This window comes from Galleria mellonella, unplaced genomic scaffold (assembly GCF_026898425.1).
Source record: "Galleria mellonella isolate WM207_F2 unplaced genomic scaffold, CSIRO_AGI_GalMel_v1 utg36, whole genome shotgun sequence".
Taxonomy (NCBI): Eukaryota; Metazoa; Arthropoda; class Insecta; order Lepidoptera; family Pyralidae; genus Galleria; species Galleria mellonella.
In genome coordinates this window covers 2247590-2268549 of record NW_026442086.1, presented here as the reverse complement: position 1 = coordinate 2268549, position 20960 = coordinate 2247590, and the positions used below count along the sequence as shown (strand labels likewise).

Below are 20960 nucleotides of genomic sequence, written 5' to 3'. Positions count from 1 at the left end.
ATCCCCAGTCATAATGTATTGCATGCGTGGCGGTCTTACTTCAAATCCATAAACAAAGAGATAATTACAGAACTCGATACTAGATGGCGCTGTTTTTGTTTGAAGAAAGTTTGCGGGCTAAAATACATAGAATTTCATCAATGACTTCCACAAAGAACAACATTTCTGTTTTTTCTAAGTCCGTATCTCTTCCGTATATTTCATAAGATATAAGCTTGGGCTACATTGTTATGCAACGTGATTTTGTCGCTGTCTTGCTAGCAGGGTTGACAGATATACGATTTAAATCGTACTCATACTATTATTTGTCTATTTTTTAATGTACGATCGTAAAGATTATGATCGTAATTCGCACAAAAACATACGACTTTTTGGTTACCTGGCAACATTTTTATTATGAAACGAACATGCTCACATCATCAGTCACATGCAACAATTTATTGGGGATTTCCCCTTCACATCTGGCAGTCCTGCTTGCTAGAATATAGGTAAGTCAGCCACAGTTACTGACGATCGATATTTAAAGGGTATTGTTTTTGTGCTAAATATTTCATAAAAACGTTATTTAATACTTTGTGGATTATTAATTTAGTTGATAATCACTGGAAGTAAAATGGATGCTAATTTGAGAGATCAAGATCTTCGTATAAAACAGTTAATAAAAGAAAATCTACGTAAGTACTCTTTTTATACCTAGGTAGGTAAGGTATAATAAACACAAAAGGTACTTAGATCGCGTGTGTTCGAAGCATTTATTCTAATAAATTTAATTTAAAATTGTAGAAAGAAAAAAATGTCTGCCAAGCCGTAGCCGAAGCCGATCTCCAAATATATTTGGCGATAGTGAGACCCAGTGTCCAGATGATTTACCCAGCGTCGTCGCAACAAATAAAAAAAACGAGGATAAAGTAAAAGAAAATTTACTGAAAGAAGAAACAAACTGTTCTAAATGCTTAATTTATGGAGAAGAGGATAAAAGAAATGAGTATTTCGGACTGTTAGTGGCTCAAGAATTTAAATATATACGGCCATGTGTGCGAACGAGGTGTTATGAAGAAATTTTAAAGTATCTACGGGAAGCAAAAGGCCAACATGTTGATCAACTGCAACATGAAAACACTGAAAATTAATTACTTTCATTTTATTATATATAGATTTTTAAAATTTCCTGAAATATTATTAGTTAACGTTTTATTTAATATTGTAGAATTGATCAATACAATTTATAAAAATAATTTATTGGTATTACTTACATATTTTCAAAAAAATACGTAAAAACCTATTTTTTTGGGTGATTATGGGAGTTTATGGGTGTTTATTGGGTTTTTACCAAAGCACCGGGTTTAAACCCGGTGCTTTGCCCATCTGTACTATCAATATAAAGTCATAAAAAACTTTGCCTATAGATTTTTTTTTTTTATTTATACTACTTAGAATGGCAAACAAGCTGGCGGTCCACCTGATGGAAAGTGGTAACCGTCGCCTATAGACATGAGCAGTACTATGAACATAACAGAGTATACTGTTTCGCCCATGATACACCCCATGCGTTGCCATTCCTGAGGACTCAGATGTTATTCCTTTGTACCCAGTAAATTCACGCCATATCACACCCTTCAAACCGAAACACAGCCATGCAAACACAGCTGCTTTACGGTTGAAACACGAATGGGACAGAGGTACCCAAGCAATCGACTTTTGTACAAAGTCTCCCTCTGGTCTGAAAGATGAAATGTTTCTAAGTATTCGTTACCCACAATACCTACCTATTCTACTTATGCATTTTAAAAGTATCTAAGTAGATTTTTGTTTGTTTGTTTGTTTGTTCAGAAAAGAATCTCATAACCCTACTAAGCTAATATCTCTCAATGTACAACCAAACAAACCCTACTAAGCTTAATTTGACACAAATCTAATTTTTGTGAATTTGTACTCGTATGTATGTATGTTAAAGATGCTAGATAAGAATAACCTTAATAAGATATTCCATCGTGTGCATCATGGAATAATTATAATCTGATAGGGTATATATTATTAACAATAATGGCTACATTGCTAATTTGATGTTACCTTCTACTACACCTACACTTATTATAAAAACGCCATGGTCCATGATTGTCACTACTACAAAAACAAATGTCTGTGCATGAGAAAATGTGTTCGATGTACTTATACTGTGATTATATCCTACTCTACGTAGGCGAAACGAGGCGAGAAGGGACTTTTAGTAATTGGGCTTAATAATCCTATTGCTAGTAATATACCCTATCAGGGCGACTTCTAGGCGGTTCTCCTGAAAAACATCGTGACTAATTAATTGTTAAATTTATCACAATGGCCTAACTGGCCTGCTTCATCCTCGCCTATCATCCCTCACTGCTGCCCTGCCAGTGTATACTGTTAGCATAGGCGGGTTAATATTCCGTTCTATCAGATCAAATTCCATGGCAAAACCACACTAGTTAATATGTAATTCATTCTTCTCTGTGTAATTTACCATAATAACTCATGGCATAAATTTTATGTCATCCTTGCTTATCGTCTCACTGATATTAGTGCTCTGCTAGGCCAGTGGAATCCGTTATAATAGCGCAAGCGAGATTACCATTAAATTTTCATCATCATCATCATTTCAGCTAATATCCGTTCACTGCTAGACATAAGCATCCCCCATTGACTGCCATAAACTCTCTTAATCTAATGGGGGGTCATCCTACACTGCATTTGCCCGTACGGGGTCGCCACTCAAGATCCTTTCTTCCCCATCGGTTGTCGGTTTTTCGAGCTATGTGACCAGCCCATTGCCACTTCAGCTTGCTTATCCTTCGGGCTATGTTAATTACTTTACCAGAGGGAGACTATATACAAAAACCGATTGTCCCATTTGTGTTTCTACCGTGCAACAATTGTGTTTGCATGGCTGTGTTTCGATTTGAAGGGTGGGATGTGGCAGTGAATTTACACGGTACAGAGAAATAACACCCGAGTCCTCAGGAATGACAACGCATGGGGGGTATCATGGGCGAAACAGTACACTCTGTTATGTCCATAGTACTGCTTATGTCTATAGGTGACGGTTACCACTTTCCATCAGGTAGGCCGTCAGCTTGTTTGCCATTCTAAGTTGCATAAAAAAACTTTGGTTCTTTTGCGGATATCCTCGTTTCAGATGATATCTTTAAGCGAATTAAGTTTATTTGTGATTTTGAGGCTTTATTGTACAATAAAAGGTCTGATATGTACTGTTATACAATAAAAGGTCTGTTGTGTCTGTCTACCGATTTAATATTGCAAGCTGCCATCAGACATCTCTTTTGAGCTTTAAAAGCAAGGGTTCGGTCAGTAGAATTGCCCCATATTGAGAATTTGACAATGTTGACATTGACGTTGACGTTTTTTTTTTTTTTTTTTTTTTTTTTTTTTTTTGTGGCGTTCACCCCGATATTAGGGTATTTTGCCAAGAACAAAACGGGGAAACGATAATAGTAATAAAAATACCTAACACAAACGAATTTAGAAAGGATAAGGATTAGGTCTAGGATATTTATAGGATATGAAGGATATACTTGTACATATGAGAATATACTTATAAATATATAGGAAAAGCAATTGATGCAACTATAAATGTATTCATGTAATATAACTAAATCTTAATATTGTTATCATATATATATGAAGATAGTATTTTATAGATAATAGGATCATTGGAAGAAAGTAGAGTAAGAATAGAAGTTGGGAATGGAACACGGATGGATCGGAGATGATTAAAAAGGGAGGTGTGGTCAAATTTAGAACATGAGAAGAATATATGATTCAAGTCCGCCACTTCAGCACCGCAATTACACGACGAACTTTGTACAATACCAAGCTTGTATAAATGAGAAGGTGTGCATACGTGACCTAGACGCATACGAGTTATAATAGTTGTTGCGGTCTTTCCAAGCTTTAATTTACAAAACCATGGTTTGAAAGGAATATCGGGTTGTATAAGGCGATAAAATCTTCCTTTTATTGTACTTGTTTTTTCCCAATATTCCTTCCAGGCATACCTTAAATATATTTTTGGGAGACAAGCTAGGTCACTACAGTAATTATGATACGGATACATATCACCACAAGTTACAGCCTCTCTTGCAATAAGGTCAGCTTTGTCATTGCCGCTAATACCACTGTGTCCTGGTAACCAGGCAAAAGAAACGGAATAACCTCTCAACATGCAAAGATAAAGACTTTGTCTTATGTCACAAATAATGGGATAAACTGGTTTTGATTTAAACGGATATTTGGCTAGAGCTTGCAAAGAGCTCATAGAGTCAGTGAAAACTATTGCCTTATGTAATTTCATTAAAAGTATATATTCTACAGCTTTTAAAATACCATAACATTCCCCGGTAAAAACTGAAGACTCCGGTGGAAGTTTAATTTTTTGAACGATATTAAATTGTGAATGAAACACACCCACACCTACACAACCGCTATTGTCTGGTTTTGATGCATCAGTAAAGATGTAGTGCCATTCATTCCATTCAATGTCAGTTATAAACATAAATTTGGCATTCAATTCTGAATCATTTTTTAATAACCCAAAATCATATTTAATATTAGGAGATAAAACTAAAGATTGATATGAGCATTTATAAATGGGAAAACAGGACGATGTAAAAGTGGGAGATTCTATGGATTTATATTTTTCATAACTTTGTATTAAACATGGAGGTTTTTTATGTTTCCAATAAGATGAAGACGAAATAAAGATATGTAGTTGAGATAACTTTTGAATAAGCGGATGATCAGATAATTGTAAACAACGAAAAAAGAAGCGATCAGATAGATATTGTCTTCTTAAAACCAAAGGTGGATCACCGACTTCGAGCTGTAAAGCATTGATTGGACTTGATTTCATTGCTCCAGAGATAATCCTCAAGGCCTTTGATTGAATTAAATCCAATTTCTTAAAAGCAAATGAACTTCCTGGAGCTAACAAAAAAGTTCCATAATCAATGACACTCCTTATAAGACCATTATAAGCAAGTTTTAGTGAAACGGGATGTGCTCCCCACCAAACTCCAGCAAGGCACCTAAGAATGTTGAGGTTACGCTCACATTTCGTAGAAATATAATTACAGTGGGACAGACCTGTTAATTTATTATCTAGCACGATACCTAAAAATTTAATTTCAGTCTTTATAGGAATGTATGAGTTATCATAAAGCACCTTAATTTGTTGCGGTGATCTCATTCTTGAAAACAAAACTACACTACTCTTGGTTACAGAAAGATTAAGACCATTTGCATCTAACCACGTTTTTAACAAATCTAATGAATCAGATAATTTGGCAGAAGCAGATTCTATGGACTTCGCAATAAAATATAATAAAAGATCATCAGCATATTGTAAAATTTTGACGGATTTATCAAGGAATAATTCTAGATCGTATGTGTATATGTTAAATAAGATTGGACTGAGAACAGATCCTTGTGGAAGGCCTTTCCATACTGTTCTAGATAATTTGGTATCTTCATCTAAATTCATATATATTGTTCTTTCTGATAAAATATTAATAATGAAATTAGAAAGCATTACCGGTACATTTAGAGCTTGTAATTTAGTTTTTAAAATAGAAATTATTACATTATCATAGGCAGAATTTATATCTAAAAAGGCTGAGAGGATTGACAAATTTTGTGAGAAAGCTATATGAATATCTGAAATAAGAATGCTCACATTATCTAAGGTGCTCTTACCTTTCCTAAAACCAAACTGGTTCGGGGATAGTAAGTTATTACTTTCTAAAAACCATTCTAGACGGTTTTTCACTAAATGTTCAGCTAGCTTTAGTAAGACAGAGGAAAGTGCAACAGGACGGTATGAAGATGGTTCAGAAGGTGGTTTATGAGGCTTTAGAAATGGTATAATAATCTGAGACTTCCATGAAGTAGGTATATTTCCCGAAATAATTATGGAATTAATTATATTTAAAAAGTAAATTAATGTCGCATCGCTAGCATTTTTAAAAAAGGAATACGGTATACCGTCTTCTCCCGGTGCAGAGTCTTTAATAGAAGCTAGAACACCTTTAAGTTCTACTAGAGTAAAAGGAGAGTCAAGTTCGAATAATTCGTCAGAGACGGATAGAGAAATATTGTAAAGGCATTCCGGCACATAACTAGGAGCAAGACGATCTAAAAATTTATTCGCTAAAGTTAAATCGAGTGCAGAACGTGATGTATGATCACTAAAGGCAGATCTGAATCTTTTAATATTATTCCAAACGACTGATGAATTAACTTCTGGACAGATAGAAGAACAAAATCTTCTCCAGCCTTCTAATTTCTTTTTTTTCAGTAGTTTTCGAGTAGAACGTGAAACTGCGGTGTAAATTTCAAAATTTTCTGGTGTCATGTAATTATTATAATTTTTTTCAGCCTCTTTACGATTTTTAATTGCTTCCGTACAATCTTTGTCCCACCAAGGTGGCGAGGGAATTTTCCCTGAAGCACTATTTTTAACAGGAAATAATAAATCAGCAACCTCCTTCATATTTATCATCAAGTCATTACAACATTGATGTTCATTTCCATGGTAAACAATAGGTAACTCCGATATTTTATTATCTAAATATTGTTTGTAAATATTCCAGTCTACATTTGATAAATTATATTTAAGCCGAGGACCACTCTTTCGACTTGAGGGAATGGAAATTGGAAAAGAAAGAATGAGGGGAAAGTGATCGCTTCCGAAAGTAGAGGAATGAGGATACCACGACAGTGAAGAAGCTAAATCAGAAGAACATATTGAAATGTCAGGAGCACTAAACCCTTCATTCGGTGCAGTTCTACGTGTTGGTACATCTGAGTTAATAATACATAAGTTGTAAGTGTCAATTATCGTCAGGAGTTTTCCACCATAAAAATTAGAAGTAGAACTGCCCCACGATTGGTGTTGAGCATTAAAATCGCCCATTACGAGAAAAGGTTTAGGTAAAATTGAAAATAATTGTTCTAGTTGTGAATATATTTGGCATGTAGGATCAGGAATATATAAAGTAACAAAACAGATACCATTTATAATTATAGCAGCTGCATTAATGCCGCTATATACAGGAAGCGAAAAAGAAGAAAAAGGAAGGGAGTTTTTGACCAATATGGCAACACCGCCATATCCGTCAGCTCTATCATCACGGAGACTTGTAAAGCCTGAAATCCTAAAAGGATATCCTGGCTTTAACCAAGTCTCTTGGAGAGCTATTATAAAAGGATTATATTTATTAATCAAATAAAATAAGTCTGATTTCTTGTTTGTTATGCTACGACAGTTCCACTGAATTATTAGGACTTTGTAATCCATTGTGAGAAGTTAATAATTGAGAAAATACATTGTAAATGGCATCGTTGGACGGTGGTGACGTTGACGTTGATTGACTGATTGACATTCACTCGTTAGCGTATGGCACTTTCTAGCTTTAATATCGCTTTTTTACAATTTTCAATTGGTACTGGTTATTTAACTTCAATATCAGATATTGTAACTATATATTTCGGTATTTGTTACCACCAAAAAAACACGGTGCTGGGGTGGGTACCAAACAATTTTGGAATGGGCACGGCTTACCCAGCCCCTTTTATATGCACCTATTATTTAATTTCATTTTAAATTCCTTAACATTAATTAAAGTATATACGTATTACTCAAGTAAAATATTTCAAGAAAAATTCAAGAATCATCAAGAAAAATATTTAGAAAACCATTTATTCTGAATAAAAAAAATAATAATACAAAAATGGAAGTAATTATAAATGTTCTCCCCCATTTTCTTAGATGAACTATTTATTCGATCAAGTATTGAAATAGCGTGATAAATAAGTATATCGCGTTAAGTGCGATTTTGTATTATTGAGCGGTCCGATTCACACTGCTATGTCGCAATCGACTACACATTAAAAGACTATATTCAAAGACAGTCAGCCGAAGGACGATGTCGATAACGGTTATAACACTAGTAACTAATATCTAATGTAAAGGTCTATATATATTTATAATTATTGACCAATATACATATATCGCAACTATATACAGTTTATAGTACAAACCAATAGTATTACCGGCTTAGTAGCATCGCGTAAATAAATATAAATCAATTTTAATATTTTTGTATATATTGATTTCTTTTTTCATCAAAAATAAACATTTATAAATTTTATCTTTCTCTATTTTTTTTTACATATTTATCTATAAAAATATGCCTGTAGAACTAAACAGCTTAACGGAAGGGTGGCTAGAACTGGAAAGTGATCCTGGACTTTTCACATTATTACTGGAAGACTTTGGTGTCAAAGGAGTACAAGTTGAAGAGATTTATGATCTACACAAGCCTTTAGAAAGCCCAGTTTACGGATTTATATTTTTATTCCGATGGATAGAAGAGCGAAGGTCACGCCGAAAATTTGTAGATCAGATAGAAAGTTTTGTCCGCGACGAAGAAACTATAAACAATATATTTTTTGCTCAACAAATGGTCCCGAATAGTTGTGCTACGCATGCTTTACTTTCAATTTTATTAAATTGTCCTAATCTTCATCTTGGAGAAACTTTAAGTCGTTTAAAGGTCAGTTTTACAAATTATCTATTCAATAGGTAGTAACTTTACGCCATTACCTTTCCCTGTTTTTTAAATCAAGATATTTATATTTTAAATTATTTTTATTTATAAACAATCAGTTTAATAGATTTATAGACATTTTTTATACACTATAGATTTTTGTTATAGCATCATACCTTGGGTATGAATCCAGAGAACAAAGGTTGGGCAATTGGAAATACACCAGAATTAGCTTGTGCCCACAACTCCCATGCCATACCACAGGCACGAAAGAAAACTGATAAGAATGCTGGTGTATCTACAGGTCGCTTCACAGGTTTGGAAACATTAATACTTCATTGTATCTATCTAATCAGCCTACATCACCCATGGCGCAGAGGGTTATACAGGTTACTTTTATCTTGATCAGCAAATATATCCTGGAAATGTGGATGAAATTTTATGTAAAGACTAGTAATGTATATATTTCAAATTACTATTTTGCCTATATTAGTTGATATTTAGCTCTGTCTGTCTGTATATGAGAGATATTTAAGAAAAATTTATTTGAAGAGTTATAATAAGAGCAATATAAGCCTAAATTATAATTATTAGGAATTTTACATGTCTGTATGTTTGTTCTGGAATCATACAAAAACTATTGTGCCAAATTGAATGCAGTTTTCATAGTTATGTTCCTGGAGGTTGAAACTTTAAATCTCATATATGTTTCATCTCGAAATGCCATCTAAAATAACTCTTAACAAAATTTAATTGGCTTTTCTACTTCTAAAATCCATAAATCTAAAATAGTGGATAATAAACTAGTATTTATCTTTAATAAAATTACCTTTATTATTGTATGTGATATTTTTATTAGGTGAAGCATATCATTTTGTTAGCTTTGTACCCATAAATGGACACTTGTTTGAGCTAGATGGCCTCAAACCATATCCAACAGATCATGGACCATGGGCTGCAGATGAAGACTGGACTGATAAATTTAGAAGAGTTATGGCAGAGAGACTGGGACGGGATGCTGGTGAACAGGTTCATGATATCAGGTAAATATTTGATTAGATAAATCAATATAATTATGCAATGTATATAATAGGGTATTATTAGTATGAGTATAATAGTGTTTTAAATCCACTTATAAGAAATGGGATCCTATTCAAAATGTATGCAGCATTTCTATAATGCAGCAGAATATTTTAATAATACTTGTTTATTTTTCTACAATGAACCAGAACACTAATTCTCATGAATGGCAATACATGGAAAGTACCATAGGCTTGTAATACAGTGTATTATTCTATAATAGAAAGTTAAACCCTATTAATTGAAAAGTCATTATAGACACAAAGTGATTTGATTTTTTGTGGTAAAAAATATTATAAAATTCTATTAATGTATTTGAAAGATATTATCTGTTAAAAACAAACAAAAAACAAAATAGTGATGTTTTTCAGATTTAACTTGATGGCTGTTGTACCTGATAGAAGAATAGCATTAACACAGAAACTGAGTGCTCTGGAATTAAATCAAAAGAGAGTCAAAGAAGCGATATCAAAAATTGGAAAACATCTTAGACACTTATTATCTAAAAATAGAGAATATAATGGTGGGTAGTTAAACAATTGCTACTCTTATGCTTAATTGTTCCCTGCAATAATGTTATAAAATGGCTGTACAAATGGAAGGTTTCAATATAAAATCAAAATCCATCTAGTAGGATTTAATATACAGAAATTTAAGGAATAGTATGATGTATTATTTGGTGGAAATAACTAAATTATTTTATTATCCAAATGAAATAAATGAATATATATATATATTCATTTATTTCATTTGGATACCATTTCTTGTTTTTACTAATGTCAAAAAATTTTGAAAAATTACGTTATTCATATATTTATTAATTACTTAATAACTTATATATAAAGAAATTACTACTACTTTTTCAGAACAAGGGGAATTGATACAGACTACAACCGAGAGGCCTGTTATAAATGACAATCTTGGCCAGATCAGTGAGGAAAACATTCTTTGCTCCCTAGAATCAGCTCAGGTACAATTGTATGATCTGGACTATACTCATCCTATAACTATTGAAATTGGTGCAACAGATCGACCACAGCAAGATAATAGTATTGTTTTAGGTGAGATAATAAAAAATAGAGATAAAGAAAATCAGATTGACACAGCTGTTAATACTGAGTATATTTTTTGTTTTAGCTCCTCCTGTTGAACAAGGTGCTATTGTGCGATTTTTCACAGTAAACAGAGAAAATCAAATCGTCGGTGATGTGCGTTTCAAGTTTCTTTTTATTACAAATAGTAATTTTCTTTGAATTTACTCAATAAAAGTCTTGTGCGAAACATTCATTAAGTATAAATTGATTCTATTTTCCATTGAATTATCAAAATGATAAGTGCATTTTAATGATGGAAACTGAGATTTAAAAATAATTTTCCTTGTGTTGTTCCAGATATATCCAACATCTACATCAGCTTTAATGAAAAGCAATGATTTACCAATACTGATGGGATGTGAAAGTACTCCAGATCAGCCTTACAAACTAAAGAAATTATTGCTCACTCACACTGAACTGAATGCTCTGATGAGTAGCATTGTCAGCGAGGTACAATCGTGTCAACAGGCACTAAATGACGAAAATGATAAAAGAGATATGTATAAAGTAAGAATAATATTCATATTAAATATTGATGATGATATGACAAAAGTGACCTTATATACAGCAGCTAGGATTATGTATTTTCTATTTAAACTTAATTGCTTGTATGATATATCTATATTATAAATATTTGCCTTTTACCTGCTATAAATTGTATACAATATTTTAGAATTAGTAACTTTTGTACTTGGCAACTCAATTTTTAAGTAAATTATTACTATTTACAGCAGCTTTTGGCCCTATTGTAGTGAATAAATTTTAAAAAATCGTTTTGAGTATTCTTTTGTCTTTGATAAATTTCATGCTTCTCGACCTATATAAAATCCACCAATTTAGGCTGTGCCAGTGTCGGGACTTTATTAAGCAAATAAAACTTTCAGGTGGACGACTGCCGGCGGACTCACAACTATGATGAGTTTATATGCACTTTCCTATCAATGCTTGCGGAACGCGGAGCCCTAGCAGAGCTGGTGACGGCGCAACTGGAGCGGGGCCGGACAGCCCGAGTGCGGCGCCGTCGACCGCGGCCAAGGCCTCGTGCCCGGCCCAGGCCTAGGCCCCGCGCTAGGAAATAATCTGAGAAATCTCTAGGAAGTAGTCTGTAGTTACCGCTCGCCTTCACGTCATCATAGGTAATTAATGTGTTCAAGGTAAACTTTTATTAAAAAGAGTAGATCAACATTGTATAATATTCAACTATAAATTGAGAAAAATAAATTTTAGTTACAATTTTAAAACCTAATCTTCACGATCCAACAGGTTTCCATGACGCTTTAGTTACTGTAAATTTTGCACTCTGGGTTTCTCTATTATTATACAAATGTTGAAATATTTCTGGACAACAGATATGGATTACTAAGTATATGATTTGGACATACACTGTATGAATATACACGCAAATTGCCTTACGTTTTTCAAATGTCAGGTAAATTGTACATATATACTTTTATAAACAAATATTCCAAATCAACAACAAACCAACACACTGATATTAAAAGTTTACCATGAATATGCATGTGTGTGTGTGTATAATACATAATTTAAAAAAAAAGCCAGGCAGCTTCTCTATAATTACACTCCTTTATTATTGTAAAACTATATACTTACAAAAATGCATCAGATCTGTTTTGTACACTAAATAAAACAAAATTCAAATCATTGTTTTATTTCTTAAGCAGATACTTAAAATACCTTAGTAATTTTTCATTCACGTGTTCTGGTGGTATATAATTTAATTTTACTCTTGAACCTCGAATTAGCGATATTTTTATACCTATACCTTTTTTTATCAGTAATAACAAAACTAGAAGTCTCGATTCTATTCTCTCCTTACAGAGATCTATTCAGAATTCCCATTCTTGTGCATTCGAATCAATATCACAAATTGGAGAAAAAAATCTAAATCGGACAAGATTTTCAAGAGAAAATCAATTTACTTTATTCTCCATTTGTAGATTCCGACATTTCTTGATGGAAAGCCGAGCTTCGAGTGATCGTAAACGTTCAAGTTCGAGACAAGCCAATCATCAAAATTATTATACGTAAAACTTATGTTCATTTATTACTTTAAACATCAAGAATATTATTTACAGTAAAGTATTTCAATACATACTATAATATATGTATATAACATACTTTAAAATGAGTGATGAATTCTTTATGGATTTTACCTAACTAGGTAAACGAATATTCTAAAGAACAAATAATTATTTTTTTCTTATAAGAACAAATAATTATTTTTTTCATATGTAGGATAGTATAGTAGCTCCAACTTTAACATGGGCTGTATTTAAAAAAAATATATTGTCTCTCCAATGGGAAGCTGCGATGGATCACTAGTTCAAACTAGAACAACTAGCTTTATTTGCAATTGTTTTCGTTGGGGACGGAGCAGTGGACTGTAAATATTTATAACATAAATTTGAATGTACAAAAAACTATGTACTTATAAAAAGACAACTTACTAGTATTATCACGCAATATATAACATAATCGCATCATATAGGTATATATGTAAAACAAATTTCAGTATTTACATTCAATAAATTGTATTTGTCCATTTAAATAAGATGTTTTCTGATTTTCCCCTCTGGATGGTATTGATTGGTATTGCTTTTTGACTTGAGTATTTGATATAAATTTCATCTCCACGCATTTCTGAAAAAAAAAGGATCTTAACAGACAGACAAGATGATCCTATGATTCTATTTTTCATTTTGGGCTTCGGAACCCTAAAAATGAAGACGGTAAAGGGTGTTATGGTGTTAATGGATGAAAATGGAATGATCACTCCGTCTGCGCTATCATAATTATAATGGATGACAAAAGAATGGAACCCCACCTGTACTAACGGTATACGCTGGCGGGGAATCAGTAAAAGATGATAGGCGAGAATGAAATTCCAGGAGGCGCCACAGAGAGGTCGACTCGACAGGGTATATTGCTAGTATGGGACTGGTAATATAAATAAAGATTGATAGGTGAGGGTAATGAATGAATTGAATTAACGAATTCAACAATTAACCACCATATTTAACCAAGGGAAATTAGGTAGAAGTCGATAAAGAATATTGCTAGCAATGAGACTGTTAGTCCAAAATAAGCTAGTATTTTACTCCACTCGAAAGATAAGCTAATTTTTATTCTAATAAGAAAAAAATAACTTGATATATAGCAGTATAGGTGAAAGGCAAAACACCGTTTTATCGTGTCAACTAAAATTTTTGCATGAATCATTTCGAGAAATAAAAGAATACAAGATTTAAAAACGATTTTTATTAGTATACTACGAACAGCGCCGTATTTACATGGTCGTCATATTGTTAAAGAAATGTAACAACAACAACAACACGATTATTGTTTGCTTAGGCACATACTTCATCGTTTCAACATTCTTAATTATACCGCTATTTGGATACCGAAACACTGCGCTGGTTACGTCTTAACAGATACTGGTAACATAGCCATTAGGATATGACATAAATAGTGATAAAATTTATGAGCCTATTTGTCAGTTACATTATATATAAGAAACAAGAGTATCCAATTTTCTTATAAAACAACTGTTAATATCCAGAGAAGCGATTTAAGGAATCACGAATACGCATAACCCCGTACGATACCAGGTGCAGCCCTAGTGACTTCTCGCTGTTACATGCACGTCTCAATAGACCTTTAGTGTTTTACTAGTCATTGACCTCATTTATTGTTCATCATTATTCATTGATCTCCTGCTACGTATGTAATAAGTCTTAATGATCCCAATATTTAAGTACTGTCTAATTTTACATCACGCACTCTTAATTCTTATGTGTGTTCGTCATTCATTCTCTTAAATTATATATTTTTAATGACTCCATTTTGGTTGTAATTTAAAATAAATGCATTTTAAAATGTGAAATATTAATGTAGATATATTATAAAATTTAATATTATAAAAATAAAATTTATTAAATATATTCTTCTTTAATTTGATGTTTACGTGAGAACAAAGAAGATATGGAAATATAATAAGACTCACTATTACAACTTCATTAATAACTTAACAAAGAAGAAATAATTTGTGTCTAGTTGAAATGATATATGATTTATACAGCAAGCAAGATGAACTTCCTAAAATAAGACAGCATAAAAATAAACAATGAGACTACTAATAGGCCAATGACAAGTAAACCAATTTAGGGAATGGCGATGCTTACTTCCGAATATTACATCGAATAATGCCAAGATTTCTTTACGACAAATAAAATACTAAAACACGACACATTGCTGAATAAGGCACAATCCGATTTAATTCAGCCATGACAATCTACTGATATGGAATAATCATGAACAATTCGAGATAAATACGAGAGAATAAACTGCAATTCAGTTTTTTTTTTTTTTTTTTGCGAAACATGCCAAAAAATAAAGAATTATTTAGATGACGCTGACTAGTATAAATATTACTGTTAAAAAGTAAGCATACCATTAAACATCTGCTTTTGGATGTATAAATATGACCTACTCAATGTTTTATATAAGATATTATTAAAAGCATTTCAGATAAGTAACGATTGTGATTTTTGATAATAGTTTAAATTCACAATCCTAGTTACTTAACAATTTTAACATTTTTTTTAAAGCGTTTTCATTCTTTACCATTACGAAGGTCTATATATCGCACATACAAGGCAAGTTGCTCGATGATAAATTGATAAAACATTCTATATCACAGTCTAACAAAAATATTACATAAAGAACTTACATTCACTACATTATATGGCACTAATTACTAAAACCTGAAACTAAAATAAGGACAGTGTTTACTATCACAAGACTGTAATTATTAAAACTTGTTCAATTACTTCTCTGCATGGACATATTTTGACGTATGTTTATTACTAAATCAGGACTTCCGAAACCCTGTTACATTTCAATTACAATATAACTGAATATCTACGTCTATGGATATTTCAACAAATATACTCCCACGCTAAAAAAGGAAATAAAATAATACTCGACGCTAACAATCATAAAATCATTATACGAAGGACAAGTTGGCAGTAGCACCAGTACCATTAATATAGCGACGCGCGCGCTCACAGGTTCACAACCAAAACTTATTGCTATTATCACTACTTTGAAATTGCACTACTTTGAATGTTCATACAATTGTGAAATGTGTACGCGAGCATAAAATTAAACTTACATCTCCGTGATTTGAGCGAAATATAGTAACATAGATATGCACATGCATAAATAAAAACTATTGCACGCACTGCGAGAATTCATAAAATTTTAAACACTTAATTATTTGATCAAAATAATATTCTCAAAATTTGACTAACAAAAAAAAAATCTACATCAAACCTTAGCACACTATCCACTACGGCATACATTCATAATATAAGGAACAATATCATCAATCAATAACTATAAAGTAACAATATCGTACGTGTCCTATTAGTGGAACATACTTCGCTGCGAACGCTCCGTCGCTCGGCAGTCAAGCCGACTCGCTTACTATCACTAAACATAGTCCAGAGACGAACGAGTCCCGAGCTGCTCACCGACGTTTCAACTTTCCGCTTGCAACGTTGCGCCCACCTCCGGACCTACCAAGGCGCTTGCGTCTGCAGCCTTCACGCTCAATTCATTCAGAACATCCGGTAGCGGTAAGTCTTTCAGTTGTCTTTTTTCTATTTCTGCCTTGAACTGCTCAATATCATGGCGACTGTGACAAAAAAAAATATGTTAGTAAGTATAGATGTATCTTGTAGAAGTAGTGTCATTAGTTATTATTATGAAGTTACTATATATATATATATTCTCGAGTAGATCACATGTTCAATTTGCCAAATTAAAGTAGCCATTTACTTTTAGGACAATATCTTAATTTTATTTTGTAGATTACAATGAGAAATTTGTTAATAAACTCATCTGATTAAAAGTGACAACCATCGCGTCCCCTGTAAACATGGACAGTATTATAAACGTAGATACGAAATTTTATATTACCTAATTTGCACGAAGAGTATGCCATTTATGAGATTGAGCATGTCAATGACGGAAGCCATGCCGGGCGGCTGTATGTGCAGCGGCGGGTGCGCGGGCGCGGAGTGCGGCGCCCGAGCGTACGCCTCCGCCAGCCGCTTCTGCAGCACCACTGCCTGCTGCGTCAGGTGGCGCAGGCACTCCGACGACTCGCGCGTCTTCTCGTGGTTCTCACCAAGCTGTTGACAACCGATCAGTTACTGGAATACGATTACACTAGAGACAAATTTTGTCTATTTTTAAACTTGGTATATTTAGTAAACAATCATGGCCATATCCTTTTTTGGTAAAATTAAACATTTAAAAATAAGACAGATTATTATATTTTTTAGCTAAAATAAAAAGGTTTATGTGTTTAATTTCTTCACTTATGCTAATTTTTAGTTTAAGACTAATTTACCTCTTTGATAATTATTTAGACTAAATTAGATTTATCTGTGACAAATAAAGGTAAGTTATAAGCGAGATTGCGAAATATACTATATATAATATGTTTGCCAAGATGGATGATATCTCCAGCTATAGGGACATGCTTTAACAAAATAGTCATTAGCATCGCCTGCAAACAAATTGGTATGAAATGGACATAAATATTCAGGATAATAATCCAATGTACAGAATGTGCAAATTGTACAATGACATTGATTGTAAATCGGATATTGACATATTCTATCAGAAATTTTTATTGTATCGAAGCACTTTACATACATTGATAACCTAATAATAAGCATAGTTTGGTAGTTTTGTTTTTGATTCTTGTTTTGTATCTAGTTTTTATCATTAATTCTTTTTGTAGTAAAAATCAACCTATTCTGTTTCATCTCTGTGAATGTTGAGTACAACTATAATTGGATTGCAAACTTATAATGCTATTGTTGTATTCTATTGTTAAAAGTTTTGTTTGTGTGTGTACACCAAAAAAAAAACATAAAGATTACATAAAATATAGTTTAGTGGTGACAAGAGGCACTGACCAGCTGCTTGTAGATGGAGTAGGTCTCCTTCTCGTGGTGCAGGGCGGCGCGGAAGTCGCCGAGGCAGGAGAGCGTGCGCGCGAGCAGGTGGCGCGCGGTGGCCGCCTTCAGCGAGCGCGCGCCGTGCGACCTGGTCGTCACGCTCAGCGCGCGCTCCGCGAAACGCAGCGACAGCTCGTACTCGCCCACCGCGTGCAGTATCAGCGCGATGTTGCTCTGTGCATATATCGCCAAACAAATTTAGCACCATTTTAATTTCACATAACGTAAAATTTTAGGTCATTTTCGGTGTCATACGTATTTGTTATAGGTACATTTTTAAGTGTATGGACAACGCATTTCTGCTTTTCCACATACGTACATTTTTTTTGTCATCCATACTACGGTTGTTATATTTTTCTGTGATACGTTAATATATATATATATATATATATATATATATATATATATATATATATATATATATATATATATATATATATATATATATATTAACGTTTATTCAACAACATAATCTTAAAAGTCAACACGCAAAGCTAGTGAAACATAAAAATACCAGTTTGCGTCTAATATAACAACACACACAATGTATTTATCAAAATTATTATAACTAATAAATTTTAAAAATTGAATTATTGTAATGAATAACTTACATCTAGCAGTGCCATCTCAGGATGATTTTCGCCGCACACGAGCAGTGCGAGGTAGCGAGCTCGATATAAAAGCTTCAGCGCTGTGCTCACTTGTCCATTTACAAAACAGTACAAGGCGAGGTGGGACTAGAAAAAAAAATTAAATTAATCACATGCCTACTGAATAATGTGGGTAATCAAAAGATCGAATTTGTATTGTGATTAATAAATTTATAATTATAATAAATTCTTATAAATAATATTATTATTAAAATTTTACACATGAAAAATAATTCCAGACTTATTACTGATTCAATGTCGTCTAATCCAAAGTGTTAATGCTAGAAATATCGGATGTGTTGTACAAATTATTCAAGCAATTTTTTTAAGAAAATCATATTTTTAAATAATTATTAAATAGTCAAAATATTCATGTAAATATGGACATATAATACACAGATAATGAAAAGACCAATGCAAAAGATTTGCTATAATATGAGCTTTGAAGAAATCATATGGTGGGGATTGAACCTACCATTATCAGAGGACTACACAGTGTTTAATTGCTAGATCACCAAAATTATACGCAAACTTACATATTCAGTAATTGTATAGGGGTGATCGATGCCGTTGACCCTCTCAGACATGAGGACGGCCTTCTGCTGGTAGGCCATGGCTTCACGGTGTTCGCCGGTAACGTAGCACAGGCGGGCGACCATCCGCAAGCAGCGCGCGATCTCGCCGTGCATCGCGCCGTACACGTTGTTCAGCAGGTTGAGGGCTTCCGCGATCATTTCATGGCCTTCGTTCACAGCGCCTGCTTGTATTTTGTTCTGACCGGTCGTGTAGAAATTGTATGCATCTGAAGCCTGAAATTAATTGCAAATGAACAAATCTTTATTTTTATTAAATGCTTTTTGTACACTAAAAAGTAAAAGTAATATTTCGAAAATAATAAAAATAAAAACAGAAAGCTTTTGCATCGCGTTAAGTCCCGACTGTGTATTTAAAATAGAAAACAAAAGTTTAAATCTTATTAAATTAATCACTTTTATCTTTAAATACTAACTAAATATAAAATTAAATAAGTATACTTACCCTAGGATTGATATGTTTAACAACAGGGAAAATATTCATAATGTCAGATCCATTAAACGTCGGTTTATTCTTATTGTCAAAATCATATTCTCGCAACATTATCTGCAAACCGACTTTAAGTGCAAAGGACCTGCAAAGTAAATTATCTTATTAATATGAATTTTTGTAATTTCAGAATATAATATTATTACATTAAAATGTATACAAAAATATGTTACCTGAGAAGTGATATTTTCTGAAGGCCATGCTTTTCTATAACTGCATCCATGTTTTCAGCATTAAGTTCATAACCCCAGTATGCCTGAACAGAAACTTGATTATAAAATAAATTGATAAAAACATATTTGTATATGAAAGTGTTATTTACAAATAATATATATTGTTGAATTATACTGTAACACGTGAGTAAAGGTGATATGAATTATAACAATTTATTTATTAATCTTTTTATCTCTTCCATTTTTCATTGAAATTCTATAGAGACAATTGCCTACTATAAAATAATTGTACAGAGTTGCCATCATATTTTACAATCTCAAAATCTTCTACTTTTTAAATGAAACAAAACAATTCTAATCAAATAACCTCTACTTTCTTCTAAAAATTAACCTCCAGTCAAAAAAACATTATTTAATACAATCAATTTTCACGAAGTTTCCACTAACCTTGAGCTCCTGCTTAATCTGCGAAAAGAGAGACTTCTGCGTGAGATTCCTCCAGTCGGAGGCGGGCGCGGCGGCGGCGGCGGCGGCGGCGGGCGCGGCGGCGGCGTGGTGGCGGCGCGCGCGGCGGCCGCGGGCGCCCCGGCCGCCGCCGCGAGCCGCCGCCGGCGTCTCGGCCGCGCCCGCACCCGCGCTGGCGCAGCCGCCCACCAGGCAGTTCAGGAAGTGCGCCACTGCCGCGCCCACGCACATCGGCTCGCAGCCCTGCGCGCACACCCACAACGTATCGTCATGTCATACCGCCGTAACAATCCTTTATACTTGCTCCACTCTGTCTACCTTACAAAACATCGTAGTTAATTTCTAGTGAATTAGTCATGAGAGAGAACTGACCCGACTTTGTCTTCATCTATCAACATCACTGATGCCCTACTAGCGTTTACCAATGGCGTAGATGAGGTTTCAAATCCATTATTATCAATTTTAAAAAGTACTAGGCACCGAGCTCCGTAATGATAATAATCCCCATTGTCCTATCGCCCCGTTGTCTTAACTATTAAAATATATATATGAGATATATAAAACTTATAGACTAGATAATATGAAACTAAGTTCTAACATTTAAAATTAAAAAAAATTAATATTTGACTTTGCTATTCATTGAAACTATTTATGTTCCTATTTCATTCTGATTGCATAACTTTGAGCTAAATATCGTATACGTTGATATTCTCCGCGGACTATATTATATAAAAATAAAGCGGCCATATTTTTCAGATAG

The 20960-nt window shown here is 33.4% G+C and overlaps 3 protein-coding genes across 4 annotated transcripts in view; 2 read left to right on the top strand and 1 right to left on the bottom strand.

The window, feature by feature from the left end:
* The first annotated feature begins 17 nt into the window (after positions 1 to 17).
* On the top strand, positions 18 to 1369 carry LOC128201175 (uncharacterized). The gene is made up of 2 exons (XM_052897283.1): positions 18 to 674; positions 784 to 1369. The coding sequence occupies exons 1-2, from the start codon at positions 614 to 616 to the stop codon at positions 1128 to 1130; spliced, it is 408 nt and encodes a 135-aa protein (XP_052753243.1). The 5' UTR covers positions 18 to 613; the 3' UTR covers positions 1131 to 1369.
* Positions 1370 to 8073: 6704 nt separating this feature from the next.
* On the top strand, positions 8074 to 12971 carry LOC113520775 (ubiquitin carboxyl-terminal hydrolase calypso). 2 transcript variants are annotated; one of them, XR_008253095.1, is made up of 9 exons: positions 8074 to 8606; positions 8769 to 8916; positions 9460 to 9643; positions 10052 to 10203; positions 10547 to 10741; positions 10818 to 10888; positions 11072 to 11281; positions 11659 to 11910; positions 12733 to 12971. XR_008253095.1 is itself a non-coding variant. In XM_026906183.3 (8 exons), the coding sequence occupies exons 1-8, from the start codon at positions 8241 to 8243 to the stop codon at positions 11851 to 11853; spliced, it is 1521 nt and encodes a 506-aa protein (XP_026761984.2). In that variant the 5' UTR covers positions 8075 to 8240; the 3' UTR covers positions 11854 to 12433. The 2 variants fall into 2 exon arrangements, 1 of the variants encoding a protein (XP_026761984.2); XM_026906183.3 differs by lacking the exon at positions 12733 to 12971 and having other exon boundaries at positions 8075 to 8606; positions 11659 to 12433.
* A 1066-nt stretch (positions 12972 to 14037) lies between these two features.
* LOC113520774 (clustered mitochondria protein homolog) overlaps positions 14038 to 20960 on the bottom strand; it is a 32193-nt gene continuing 25270 nt past the window's right edge. Inside the window, 8 exon segments of the mRNA XM_052897213.1 lie at positions 14038 to 16493; positions 16778 to 16992; positions 17788 to 18003; positions 18441 to 18566; positions 19016 to 19288; positions 19518 to 19647; positions 19736 to 19818; positions 20183 to 20443. Of these exon segments, the coding sequence (XP_052753173.1) occupies positions 16337 to 16493; positions 16778 to 16992; positions 17788 to 18003; positions 18441 to 18566; positions 19016 to 19288; positions 19518 to 19647; positions 19736 to 19818; positions 20183 to 20443 (1461 nt within the window). The 3' untranslated portion in view covers positions 14038 to 16336.

Bases quoted from the DNA above. Each gene is read 5' to 3' on its own strand.
- LOC128201175 (XM_052897283.1), top strand. From the start codon at position 614: ATGGATGCTAATTTGAGAGATCAAGATCTTCGTATAAAACAGTTAATA. The intron at 675-783 runs GTAAGTACTCTT...TTAAAATTGTAG, and splicing joins GTTAATAAAAGAAAATCTAC to AAAGAAAAAAATGTCTGCCA.
- LOC113520775 (XM_026906183.3), top strand. From the start codon at position 8,241: ATGCCTGTAGAACTAAACAGCTTAACGGAAGGGTGGCTAGAACTGGAA. The intron at 10,204-10,546 runs GTGGGTAGTTAA...CTACTTTTTCAG, and splicing joins TAAAAATAGAGAATATAATG to AACAAGGGGAATTGATACAG. The intron at 10,742-10,817 runs GTGAGATAATAA...TTTTTGTTTTAG, and splicing joins AGATAATAGTATTGTTTTAG to CTCCTCCTGTTGAACAAGGT.